Source organism: Canis aureus, chromosome 1, assembly GCF_053574225.1.
Source record: "Canis aureus isolate CA01 chromosome 1, VMU_Caureus_v.1.0, whole genome shotgun sequence".
NCBI classification, from domain to species: domain Eukaryota; kingdom Metazoa; phylum Chordata; class Mammalia; order Carnivora; family Canidae; genus Canis; species Canis aureus.
This window is the reverse complement of record NC_135611.1, coordinates 70,700,437-70,715,124: the sequence shown is the minus strand read 5'-3', so window position 1 is coordinate 70,715,124 and position 14,688 is coordinate 70,700,437. Positions and strand designations below refer to the sequence as shown.

At 34.4% G+C, this 14,688-nt stretch overlaps 1 protein-coding gene across 12 annotated transcripts in view; it reads right to left on the bottom strand.

Moving 5' to 3' along the window:
- The window catches only part of ZNF510 (zinc finger protein 510), a 45,390-nt gene that overhangs the window by 16,044 nt on the left and 14,658 nt on the right, over positions 1-14,688 (bottom strand). For 10 of the 12 annotated variants that reach the window (XR_013383137.1, XM_077903278.1, XM_077903322.1 and 7 more), the window contains 2 exons: positions 2,050-2,176; positions 1,615-1,710 (listed from right to left, as the gene is read on the bottom strand). Coding sequence is in view for 11 of the 12 variants with exons in the window: in XM_077903278.1 (XP_077759404.1) it covers positions 1,615-1,710; positions 2,050-2,176 (223 nt within the window). In the remaining variant the exon portion in view is untranslated. Of the gene's footprint in view, positions 1-1,614; positions 1,711-2,049; positions 2,202-14,688 lie in introns of all 12 variants that reach the window. The other 2 variants (XM_077903332.1, XM_077903315.1) reach the window with 1 other exon arrangement.

The window sequence follows — 14,688 nt, the reverse complement described above, 5'->3', positions numbered from 1 at the left end:
ATCTCATAGTAATAAGTCATGGAAGTACAAACAAATATAAAACTGACAAAAGGAAAATCCTTCTTGCAACTAAATTAGATTTGCTGCTCAATTCTGCTTTGGTACCTTTATTTTATCAAAATTCAATGATAAGTGAACCTGATCATCTCATCCTAAATTTCCACACTTTAATTTGATATGAGGAGTTCATGTATTTTATGTATGCATGTATATATGTAGGCTCTATGCCCAGTGTGGGGTTTGAACTCAAGACCTTGAAATCAAGAGTTGCATGCTCTACCAACTGAGCCATTGAAGTGCTCCAAGGGATATGATTTTAAATGGGATATCATGGAAGGCTTTACTGCAAAAACGGCACTTAAGAAAGTCAAAATAATTTATGCATTATAGATGGCTGTCCTTTGAGAGTTTTAGGAGTTGTAAATACCATCTATTATTTTTGGTTCATCTCTTCACTTTCTTAAGTATGAAACATAATTTATATCTGCATAAAACTTATATGTGCAACTTAACAGTACAGAGTTAACACTAGTGTAATATGAAACAATGTCAAACTGAAACCAATACTACACTGTATGTTAACTTGAGTTTAAAAAAAACATGCCCAGAAACACAACACAAAAATGGCTCTGCAAAAATCCCTATTTATCTCTGCCTAGTTACAATTCTTCATGCTTAAGAGTTGACTATGCTTCTAATATTTATGTAATTGTTTCTTTGATTTTTTTTGAGGTTTTACCATCAATGTATGAATTCCCAAAAACGTAATTGAGTTTTGCATTTCTGACATCTACACAAATATAACCATACATGCATATTTACATTGTTTGGTTTCTTTTAAGATTATGTACCTAATTTTCCCTGAAGGAATATAACTCTTCATCTACTGCTGATGAACTCAATTTTTAACAAAAACAATCAATATTTCCATAAATATTGTTTTATTCATCCTAGGGAATACAATCATGCCTTTTGGGAGGGCATATAGTTAGGAAAAGAATTCTTTGCTCACAGGTTATATAAAACTTTAACCTGACTTGGTAACACAGGGGTTTTACCAGTTTACATTTTCCATCAGAAAGATTCTTTAATATTTCATATCCCCATCAGGATTTGGCTTTGCCATAATGTTAATCTCATCTCATACTGTGTTTATCCTTTTGCTTTGTATTTTATTTTGAACTCCATGAAAGCTAATGAGAGCTTGAACATATTTTCCAAGATTTAATGGCCACTTAAAAGTTCCTGTTCAGTCTTCTGCCTATTTTTCAATTGGGTTGCCACCTTTTCCTATATTGACTTGTGGAAGTTTTAACATTTTCAGGATACTAATCCTTTCAAGGATACTTGTACTATATACATATTCTGGTACTCTGTGCTTGTCTTCTCATCCTTTTTTTTTTCTTCTCATTTTTTTAATAGTATCTCTTATAAACAAAGTTCTCAATTTTTATGTAGTCAGGTTTATTAATCATTTTCTTTTGATTGGTGCTTTTTTGGTCTTTGAGCCTAAAAGAAAAAGTCTTGAAATACAAAGGTGTTTATTGCTAAACTGACCTTCTGGAGTTTTAAATACCCCAAGAGAATTCTGTCTGCTAGTGCTTAGTAACTCACCTAGGTGGCTCTGGTTTGAGAATTCTTCCTCCAACAACCAAGGCTCCTCTCCTTGCTCCAACTTGAAGATTACTGCTGGTTTAAAAATGCAGTTCCCTGTAGACAGAGAACAATGGAGTACTTAGGACAGATGATGAGCTTTTGGTTTCTTTTCTTTTCTTTTTTTTTTTCTTTTTTTTTTTTTTTTGAGCTTTTGGTTTCTTAATTGTAAAAAGATACAGCTTCAGAAGTAGCACCCTGAAGATCCTGATTTAAAATCATCATGTGGAGTTGACAACTCCTCTTATTTCTCAAGAGGCTTAGTTAATTTTATACTCCTGAATGAAATGCCTCAATGACATTAAAATCTAAATAAAGTATTCATATATATTAGTGCATAAAAAGGAAATGCCTTCAATATGGTGTGATGAGGGTAAGTTATATTTATATGCTCACCCACTGAGACTAGGTTGTTGTAGTTCTCCAGCATCACATCTCTATATAGGGTCCTTTGAATAGGACCCATTTGCTGCCACTCCTCTTGGGTGAATTCCACAGTCACATCCTTGAATGATATTGATGCCTGTAACAGTACACTTCTGTTCAATCTGAAGGGTTCAAAATTAGGTGACATACTCATAAAAACAATTCTTAACTTTACTGTAAAGAATTTAAAACAAATGAATAGGGCACCTGGGTGGCTCATTGATTGAGCATTTGCCTTTGGCTCAGTTCATGATCCTGGGGTCCTGGGATCAAGTTCCACATTGGGCTCCCCACAGGGAGTCTGCTTCTCCCTCTGCCTATGTCTCTGCTTCTGTGTGTCTCTCATGAATAAATAAATAAAATCTTTAAAAAAATGAATATAAAGAATGCTTATTTTGAATCTAACTTTAACTTACATTTTGGAGGTATTCAATGAGTAAAAATGTTTATAACTTAATTTCTATATATTTATGAGTTCTCTGCACATACTATAAGTATATTAAACTTTGTTTTAAAAAAACTTTTTAAGCAAAAAATGATAAATTTCCTACTATTTTTATCCAACACCCTAATATCTACCCTGGGCATATTCTAGGGTAAGAGTCAACAGATTATGACCTGTGGCCAAATCTAGCTTGCCACCTCTTTAATAAATAAAGTTTTCTTGCAACATAGCCACCCACCCACCCCAATCATTCTGTACTGTTCATGGTAGTTTTTGTGCTGTAACCACAGAGTCTAGTAATTCTATTGGAGACCTTATGACTATCAAAACTATCTGACCCATTACAGACAAGATTTGCCAACTTTTGGACTATCCAATCAATTAAAGGAAAGACTAAAAACAACAGAGAAAACACAATTAACAGAGAGGGATACATGTAGATCAAAAAAATATACATAATTATCAGCCAAAAGAAAGTTGGTGTGGTTATGTTACTATGAAAACAATAAGAGTAAGAAATTATCATTAAACATGGTAACTGGGCAGCCTGGGTGGCTCAGCGGTTTAGTGCCGCCTTCAGCCCAGGGTGTGATCCTGGAGACCCGGATTGAGTCCCACGTCAGGCTCCTTGCATGAAGCCTGCTTCTCCCTCTGCCTGTGTCTCTGCCTCTCTCTCTCTCTCTGTGTCTCTCATGAATAAAATCTTTTAAAAAAATAAAATGGTAACTATTTATGATCCTTTTAACAGAAGATGTAAGAAACATAAATTGTTATGCATTTGAAAATTTAGCTTCTAAATACAGTCAATTCTCATTATTTGCAGGTGCTGTATCTGTAAATTCACTTCACTAAAATATACTACTAACCTCAATACTCATGACTTTGTAATATTTATGGACACTTGGAGAAAGGTAAAAAATTTGAGTGTCTAACACATTTTCCCAGCTGGAGCTGAACAGGATAATGCTTTGTCAAATGTCTGTTTTGCAATCTATTTATCATATTCTTTGCATTTTTGTGCTTTTGCTTGGTGTTTTCATTTTTAAAATGCTCCTCCACCCATGTAATGCAGATATGCTGTCTAGTATTCCTGAGTGCAAGAAGGTTGTGATATGCCTTAGAGAGATCAAGGGTGTTAGATAAATTTTGAGAATTAATGATGCTGCTCTTAGCTGTAGTCCTTGTTCATGAAATAATATATTAAATAAGATATTTGTAAACAGAAACACACATAAAACAAGGTTGTATGTTGAATGGTTGACCAAAATGTGACTAGAAACACAGGAACTTAACCTTGTCTTTACTCTAGAAGCAATGATTCAGTATTTGCTAATTTAGTGATCACAGCAATTTTATAGAAAACCCCTGAGAATAGTGAGAATCAACTATATATAAACAAAGTTGATAGAAATGAGAGATGGATCCATAATTAATTATAAATAATTTTAACACAACTCACAGGGCAAGCTGACTGAAAACACCAATAGAGATTTAGAAAGGGGTCAGCAGCAGCCAAGAGGGAAAATCTGGTCTGCTCATTTTTGTTTTGTTTTGTTTTGTTTTGTAAGTAAGATTTTATTGGAAAACAGTCACATTCATTTGTTTATATATTATCTACGACTGCTACAGCACTACAACCATAGAGTTCAATATTTCCAAAAAGACTGTATCTCCCATAAAGCTTACTATCTGACATTTACAGATGAAGTTTGCTGATCACTGGTACAGAAGGTTTAAATGATATAAATAACAATTTGAGTAACTGAAACATATAGGATAACCTAATTATAACAAATCATTTTCTGGTGCATTTTGCGTATTGGAAATAAAAACAGTAAGTCTCATCAAATTAGAAAAGACTACAATCATACAGTGTAGCTTTGGGTTTTAGCTCAGATGTAGAGAGCTGAAAAGAGCAATACTATCATCCTTACAATAAAAGCAAAGATAGGCAGATTGAAAAATGAAGGTTTTTGTTTGTTTTTTTTTTAATTCATCAGAGAAATGAAATGGCTTAACAATTTGAATCAGGAGAGAGACAGGTATCTGCAGGGAGAATCAGGACCTGCTTGTTTGTTTACTGGACCATATGCTACCAAACTTCATATAAGATGAAAGGAAGATAAAGCTAGAAAAATGTTAACAACCTGCTAAAGGCCACATGTGCACAAATGTTAGAGTATGAAGTCCCTGAGGGGGTGGTGTGTGTCACAGACATAGTGTGATTTCTAGCTTTTAGTGAAAATTTCTCCAGGAACCTAGTCTGTTCACAGAGATGACTGGGGGAGAAATTCAAGGAAGTCCTTTCCTGCCCCATGTGCTACGTGCTAGTGTAGGGAAATAATAGTCACTGCTTAAATCCACTCATATATATATATAGATATATTGCTTATTTAGGGAAAGGCCAATAAAACAAGTAACTGTGGAAGGAGTCTCGGTGTCCATCGAAAGATGAATGGATAAAGAAGATCTGGTCTATGTATACAATGGAATATTACTCAGCCATTAGAAATGACAAATACCCACTATTTGCTTCAATGTGGATGGAACTGGAGGGTATTATGCTGAGTGAAATAAGTCAATCGGAGAAGGACAAACATTATATGTTCTCATTCATTTGGGGAATATAAATAATAGTGAAAGGGAATAGAAGGGAAGGGAGAAGAAATGGGTAGGAAATATCAGAAAGGGAGACAGAACATGAGAGACTCCTAACTCTGGGAAACGAACTAGGGGTGGTAGAAGGGGAGGAGGGCGGGGGGTGGGGGTGAATGGGTGATGGGCACTGAGGGGGGCACTTGGCGGGATGTTATTCTGTATGTTGTTATTCTGTATGTTGGCAATTGTTATTCTGTATGTTGGCAAATTGAACACCAATAAAAAATAAATTTATTATTAAAAAACAACAACAACAAATAACTTAATGTATTGATTGTGTCCCGTTGCACATAGTTTTCAAATGTTGCCCAGACCCATCTACTTTATCTCTCCTAAGTAATAAAGTATCTAAATGGTGAGATGTAAATTCTTAGTGCCTAAAACTGAGGTTAAATTAGAAGATAAGCCTCAGAGAACTGTCATTATTTGACTTGTCTTGTAGCTCCCTGGAACATCCCACTCATATAGCTGTCTTCATTTCACATAACTCAAAGCTTGCCCACTGCAAACAGCATTTTCTCTGGGGAGCATGACATTAGTTAAGAATGAAAAAAACTCATGAGATATTGTTTACCATCATAGCTATCTCAGGCAGTTTGTAACAATTAAAGGAAACAACAGTCTAATTAAAAAGCTTAAAAGGAAAAGCTGAAGCATGATATATACAGAAGGGGCTTTGAAAAGCTCAGATATCTCTCTGGGAATCTACAGGGTGGCACATATGCCCTGGGCTATGAGAAAGTACTAAACTTGCTTCTCATTAACCTTGAGGCTCTGTGAAAAGTGAAGGTGAATACAAAATAGTTAAATGCCAGGCTAACTGTTGAAGGGATGCCCCAACATATACATCTTGGCAAAGATTAGAGCCTTACCGGTTACATGTCCTTAAGGAAATCATTGTCCAATTATCAGCTGACTATTTAGCTAATAGAGTGGAGACTTCAGTGGCCAGACATGACAAAGAATATAGGTTGTACAGAATCCATTCAACAGAGTCACTAAACAAATGACAGCTGTGGTGGAGTGATATTATGATGATAAATCAACACAATATATTTTAAATGTCAAGTTTTCAACAAAAATTTAAGACAAACAAATGAAAAAGTATGGTACATACATAGGAAAAACAAACCCAAAACTATGTATAAAACAGTGTAGAAACTGTCTCTGAGGAAGTCCAGACACTGGACTTACTAGACAAAGACTTTCAATAAACTTAAATATATACCAATAACTAAAGAAAACCGTACCTAAAAAAACAAAAAAAGGTATAAGAACACATTTTCACAGAATAAAGGATACACATAGACAGAAAATAATATATATATGATGAAAAAGCAAGCTGAAATTCTGAAATAACAGAATTTGAATATTTGAAATCCAAAATATGAAAATGCAGTATAGAAGTGAAAAATTCGCTAGAAGTCTTAACAGTAGATCTGAACATGAAGAACCAATTTTGAATATAAACCTAGTGAGATGATACAATCTGAGGGCAGAAAGTTAAAAGCAGGGAAAATGAACAAAAAGCCTCAGTGACCTGTGGGAAAAAATCAAATATCCAAATACAGCAATATCCACATGAAAGGAGGAGGAGGAGAGAGGAAAAGGGGCAGAAAAACAGAGTGAATCTTGAAAGCAGCAAAAGGGAACTGACTTATCACTTTTAAATGCTCCTGAATAAAGTTAACAGTTGATTTGTCATCAGAAACTGAGGAGACCAGAAGACAGTGGTATAACAAATTTTAAAGGATGAAAGGAAAGTCTATCAATCAGGACTTCAACATTTGGCAACAGTGAAGAAGAAATCATGGAAGTCCCAAATAAACAAGGACTGGGAAAATCTGTCACTAGTACACCTGCCATATAAGAAACATTAACAGAGAAGCCATTCACTTTGTAATGAGAATGCATTAGATAATAGCTCAAATCAATATGAATAAAGAAAACTATGTAGGTAAAAGTTACTACACAGCTGAAAATATAAAGGGCTCTATAAGCATATTTTTTTGGTATTTATTTTTCTCCTATATGATTTCAAGAAAACTGCATAAAACAGTAATTAAAAATCTCACACAATGCATAAAAATGTAATTTAGATAATAACAGCACAAAGAAGAAGGGGATGGAACTATAGAGGAGGAAGGTTTTAGAATATTCTTGAAATTAGGGATCCCTGGGTGGTGCAGCGGTTTAGTGCCTGCCTTTGGCCCAGGGCGCGATCCTGGAGACCCGGGATCGAATCCCACGTCGGGCTCCCGGTGCATGGAGCCTGCTTCTCCCTCTGCCTATGTCTCTGCCTCTCTCTCTCTGTGTGTGACTATCATAAATTAAAAAAAAAAAAAAAAAAAAAAGACTTAAAAAAAAAGACTTAGAATATTCTTGAAATTATAAGTTGGTATTCATCTGAATAAGACTGCCATGGTTAAGATGTTAGCATTAAGATAACAACTAATGGAAAAAATGTAGTAAAGTCACAAGGTAATTAAAATGGTACACTAGGAAAATAATAAAATGGTACACTAGGAAATATTAGTTCAATAAAAAAGCAAAAAATACTGAAATATAAAAACAAAAAGGACTTGTCATATACTGAAAAGAAATGTCTAAATGGAAGACATACATGCTACTTATTGGTAATCACATTAAATGTTAGTGGCTAAATACTTAAATTAAAAAGTGGAGACTGGCAGAATAGATTTAAAAAAAAAAAGACCATTATCCAATTATATACTGTCTGCTAGAGACACTTTACATTTAAAGATACAATAGCTTGAAATTAAGACTGGTGAAAGATATACTATGTAAGCAGTAACCAACAGAACCCTGGACTGCCTATATTAGGAACAGACAAAATAGACCTTAAGGCAAAAATAGGAGAGAATAAGGACATTTTATAATGGTAAAAGCATCAATACATGAAGACAATATAATAATTATAAACATACCTAAAATACAAACACATGAAGCAAAAACTAATAATTAAAAAGACAAACACTTCAACAATAACAGCTGTAAATTTTAATGCCCCACTTTCATAATGGATAGAACTACTAAATAGAAAACTAATATGGGAAAAGCACACTTAATACTGTATCAACTAGACCAAGACAGATACAAAGGTAAATATCTACAAGACTACCCAGGCCAACACCTGTGGCATACACATTCTTCTCAAGTACACATGAACACTCTCCAATATAGATTACACATTAGGTCACAAAACAAGTCTTAATACATATTAAAGGTTAAAATTATATATCTCCTATGATGAAAATAAAATAAAACAAGGAATCGATGAGAAGGAAAATTGGAAAGTTCAAAAATATGTGAAATGAAACAGCACATTCTAAAGAAACCCCCAAAAGATTGAAGAATACTAACAAGGGAATTACAAAATACTTTGAGACAAATGAAAATGAAAACACAACATACATCAAAAGTCATGGGATACAGCTAATACAGTACTTATTGGGGAAATTTATAGCTGTAACACCTATATTTTAAAAGATCTTAAATTAGAGGCACCTGGGTGGCTTGTGGTTAAATGTCTGCCTTTGGCTCAGGGTGTGATCCCGGGGTTTTGGGATTGAGTCTCACATCAGGCTCCTCGCAGGAAGCCTGCTTCTCCCTTTGCCGTGTCTCTGCCTCTCTCTCTGTCTCTCATGAATAAATAGGCAAAATTTTAAATAAATAAATAGATCTCAAATCAATAACCTAATTGTACACCTTAAGCAACTGGAAAAAATAAGTGTGAACTAAACAAACCAGCAGAAAGAAATAATAAAGATTAGGGCAAACAAACAAACAAAAAGAACAGAGTAACAATAGAATCAACAGAACAAAGCTGGTTCTTTGAAAAAATCAAATGAATTGATGAACTTTTAACAACACTCAAATTTGCTAAAATAAGAAATGAAAGTGGGGGATGTTACTACCAACTTTTCAGAAACAAAAAGGACTATCAGAAAGTACTATAAAAAATTGTATACCAACAAATGAGATAGCCTAGAGGAAAAGGACAAATTCTTGGAAACATACAAAGTACTAAAGCTGACTCAAAAAGAAATGGAAAATATGAACAGATCCATAGGAGACCGAATTAGTAATTAAAAACCTCCCAATAAAGAAAAGCTTAGTACCAGATGGCTTCACTGATGAATTCTACCAAATGTCTAAGAAGAATTAACATAAATCCTTCTCTAACTCTTCCAAAAAATAGAAGAGGGAATCTTCTTAGCTTATTCTATGAGTTACTTTGAACTAAAGCCAGACAAATCATAAGAGGGCATTAAGGATCAATATCCTTTATGAATAAGATGCAAAATTCCTCAATAAAATACAAGCAGATAGAATAGCAGTAAAATGATTATACACCATGACTAAGTAGGATTTATCCCAGGAATATGAAGGTGGCTCACTGAATGAAAATCAATCTATGTAACATAATACAGTAATAGAATGAAGAAATACACCACATGATCATCTCAGTTGATTACAGAAAAAGCATTTAACAAAATCTAATACCCTTTCATGATAAAAAAAAAGAAAAACACTCAACAAACTAGGAATAAAAGAGAACTTCCTCAACACAATGAAAAAAGCATTTATGGGGAACCGGGCTGGCTCACTCAGTAGAGCATGTGACTCTTGGTCTCAGGGCTGTGAGTTCATTGTGGACATTGGGGGTAGAATTTACTGGAAAAAAAAAAAAAGCAGTTATGATAAACTCAGAGCTAGCATCATGCATAATGCTAAAAGACAGGATGCTTTCTTCCAAAGATAAAAAATAAGACAAGTATGCCTACTGTAACCAATTCCATTTATTACACTGGAAGTTCTAGCCCGAGCATATAGGTAAGAAAAAAAATCAAAACTGGAAAGGAAAAACATATCTTGTATACATGTACACAAGTCTTGAATGTTAATAGCAGTACTATTCACAACAGCCAAAAGACAGAAACAACCCAAATGTCCATTAGTTGATGAATGGATAAATAAAATGTAGTATATCCTTACAATGAAACCTTGAAAAAATTATGTTAAGTGAAAGAAAGTCACACAGTCCAAATATTATATACAATTTAACTTATTTGAAATGTGCATACTAGGCAAATCTATAGTGACAAAATTAGTGGTTACTTTTGGCTGGAGTGGGGAATGTTGGGATGGCGGGGTGATAGCTAATGGTACAGCTTTTTTTGGTTTTGTTTGTTTTCTTAGGTGATAAAAATATTCTAAAATTGATTGTGATGATGACTGTACAACAGCTAATAAACTAAAAATCCACTGAACTGTATACTTTAAACATATGAATTGTATGATACATGAATTATACCTCCATAAAGCTAAAAAAAAGAACACAAAAATAAGATTATTCAGATTTTCTTATGCTTATTAAAGAAATTGAATTTATAATTAAAAACCAACTACAAAGAAACCTCAAAGCCAGGTTGCTTTATTGGCATATTTTCCCAAACATCTAAGGAAGAATAACAGCAATCTTAAACTCTTCCAGAGAAAAGAAAATGAGGACCTGCTTCCCAACTCATTTTATGAGAGCATAATATTGATGCCAAAACTCAACCAAGACATTACATGAAAGGAAAAGTTTGGGCCAATTATCTCTCCACTAATGCACATTCAAAAATACAAACTGAAATATAAAAAAATTGAATTTAGAAACATATTAAAGGACAGTATTTTATGACCATATGGGAATTATCTCAGGAATCCAAGATTAGTTAAACATTGTTCACCTAGTTAACAAAGAATAAAGGAAGAAAATGATATGATCTCACTAGATGTAGAAAAAGCATTCCACAAAGTTTAATATCTATGTATGATTAAAAACTCCCAGGAAACCAAAAACAGAACTTTTTTTAAAAAAAGATTTTATTTATTCATGAGAGACACAGAGAGGCAGAGACACAGGCAGAAGGAGAAGCAGGCTCTCTGCAGGGAGCCCGATGTGGGACTCGATCCTGGGACCCCCAGATCAGGCCCTGAGCTGAAGGCAGATGCCCAACTGCTGAGCCACCACCCAGGTGTCCCAGAACTTCTTTATTCTAACAAATGGTGTATAATAAAATCCTATAGTTAAATCCTGACTCAATGGTGAAATATTGAGCTCCTCCCTCGGGTTGAAGTATAAGAAAAGGATTTCTATTATCATCACTTGTATTCAACCTTGCAGTGGAAAGACAAGAATAAGGCTAAAAAGAAATTAAAGATATAAAGATTGGAAAGGAACTAGTAAAAATGTCTTTATTTGCAAAAGATATGATTGCACATACTTAAAATCCAAAAGGATCTACAAATAAGTTACCAGAATAAGAGAATTTAACAAATAGCTTGATATAAGAATATTAAAAATCCATTGTATTTTAATAAACCAACAATTAGAAAATGAATTTAAAAAACAGTATTTGGGCAGCCCCAGTGGCCCAGTGGTTTAGCGCCACCTTCGGCCCGGAGTGTGATCCTGGAGACCCGGGATCAGGTCCCACATAGTGCTCCCTGCGCGGAGCCTGCTTGTCCCTCTGCCTGTGTCTCTGCCTCTCTCTCTGTGTGTGTGTGTCTGTCATGGATAAATAAATAAAAATATTTAAAAAAATAAAAATAAAAAACAGTATTTATAATAGTATCAAAATGGGGGGCCTGGGTGGCTCTGTTGGTTGAGCATCTGACTCTTATCTTTATTTAGGGTCAGGTCATGATCTCAGGGTCATGAAATTGAGCCTTGCATCAGGCTCCGTGCTCAGCGTATAGTTGGCTTATGATTCTCTCTATGCCCCTCCCCACACTTGCACGCTCACTCTAAATAAATCTTTAAAAAAAAAAAAAGACTAAAACAAATTAGATCAAATACATAGGAATAAATCTATTGAAAAATGTCAAGAGACTTCACCTCTACTTTGAAAAATTACCTAGCCAGAGTTTTTATGGAAACTGATGAAATTTCTATGAAAATACAAAGGACTTAAATTAGCCACTAAAGTTTTTGAAGAAGTAAAATTTTAAGGCCTTCGACTACTATACTTTATGACTTAATGCAATGCAATAGTAATTATGGCAGTGAAGTACCAGGAAAAAGATAAATAATTGGATCAAAGAAGTAGAATACATAGTCTAGATATAGACATTATATATATATATATATATATATATATAGTCACTTAATTGACAACAAAGGCCTTGCTGTAATTCAGTGACAGAGGATGGTCTTTTCTACAAACGGTGCTAGTACAACTGGATATCCACATGGAAATATGAATCTTGACACTACCTTATACCATACACAAAAACAACTGCAGGTGGATCAAGCTCAAATAATCAAGCATCTGCTAAGAACATAGGAGAATATTTGTGTGATCTTGGAGAAGGGAAAAAGCTTTCAAACAGATGCAAAAAGAGCTATCATTAAAGAAAACCTGATACTGATCTTTATTAAATTTAAGAACTTGGTTTATCAAAAGACATTACCAAAAAACCCCAAAAAGTCAAGCCACAGAATCCAAAAAAGTTGCAACATACACATCTAGCAAATGACTTGTATTGATAATACAGAAAAAACTCTGATCAATATAAAAGCAAATAATCTAATTAAGATAAAGATCTGAACAAGTATTTTACATAAAAGAATATCTATACAGCCAAAACACAAATATGGTACTTGCAATTAGTATTTATTACAGAGAAGCAAACTATTAATTTCAAAGAGAGACCATGATATAGCCTCAGGATGACTAAAATAAAAAACACTGATTGTAGCAAGTGTTGGTGAGAATTTGGTATAGCCAGAACACTGGTAGTATTAATTGGTTCAAGCACTTTAGAAAGCTAATTGTTGTATATGTTAAAGCTGAACATATGTTCATTCTATGAATCAGCCATTCTATTTCTAGGTAGAACCAAAAGAAATGAAGATATACCAAGAGACAGAAAAGAAAGTTCACAGTGGCTTTATTCATAATAGTCCTCAAATGAAAAAATACAAGTGAAAAACTCACCAACAAAAGAATAAGCAAATAAATCATCATATAGTCATATAATGAAATACTGCCCAGCAATAAAAAGGAAGTAGTGAAACACAGCAAGACTGATGATCTCAACAGTGTTATGTACAGAGAAGCAACTCAGGCCTCCCCTATCTCTGAAAAAGAGTACAGATTATATATGATTCCATGGTTAAAAATGAAGTTATTCTTTTTTTCCTGACATATGATGTTAGAATAGTAGTTGTCTTTGCAGAGCAGAGCAGTAGTTATCATCTGGAAACTTCAGGGGTATGAAAATGTTCTTCATCTTAATCTGAGCAGTAAATTACATCTGTACATATGAATACAGATGTAAAAATCCACCCAGTTCATACATAAACATGCACTTCACTAGTTTTAAAATTGTACCTCAGTTAAAGAGATAAATAAAAGGAAAATAATAAAGAGTGCATGGAGAAAAATTAACAAAATTTTAGTTAATATTTTGGGAAAGTAGGAACATGTCTATTACATTATCCCTTTGTATCTTTCCATAAGTCAAAAATTTCCCAAGACGTCACTGGTAAAAATAAAAGAACCTGGTCTAGCAAACTATGTTGAGACAAATGATGAAACAGGGAAATATATGTCACACATGTCAGAAAAAGGATTAATTCATTAGTAATTAAAAAGCTTTTTTTTTTTTTTTAAGATTTTATTTATTTATGCATGAGAGACTGAGAGAGAGGCACAGGCAGAGGGAGAAGCAGGCTCCATGTAGGGAGCCCGACATGGGACCCAATCCTGGGTCTCCAGGATCTCACCCCGGGCCGAAGGTGGCGCTAAACCACTGAGCCACTGGGGCTGCCCTAAAAAGCTTTTAAAATTAGCAAAAAGAAGGCCAATTAACAACTGCACGTGCATGCCCATGTGCGCACACATGCAGACACACACAACTTAGAAATATACTAAACTGTGCATGATCTCTGCTCTCATTCACTTCTGGAACAGGGATCATCATCATTCTGCCCCTGTGTCAAGAAAAACTTAAGTCATCTTGACTCTTATCCCTTTCACATTGTTCACATTCTGCTTGTACATCCAGATTAAAAACAAATTAAAACAGATTAAAAACAAATAAAAACATTATAAACAAAACTGCATTTATTGTATGAATTTCTTTTTTTTTTTTTTTTTTTTAATTTTTTTTTTTTATTTATGATAGTCACAGAGAGAGAGAGAGAGAGAGGCAGAGGGAGAAGCAGGCTCCATGCACCGGGAGCCCGACATGGGATTCGATCCCGGGTCTCCAGGATCGCGCCCTGGGCCAAAGGCAGGCGCCAAACCACTGCGCCACCCAGGGATCCCTATTGTATGAATTTCTTTCCCATGTTCTGTTAGAACTCAGATGAAAGGATGGTATCCAAGGACTTCTAGTGTTATATGCTTTTTGTCTGATGCAAAATGCATATATTGAGGTTGTTAGGGTGGGCCCTAACCCAATTTCATTAGTGACCTTTTAAGAAG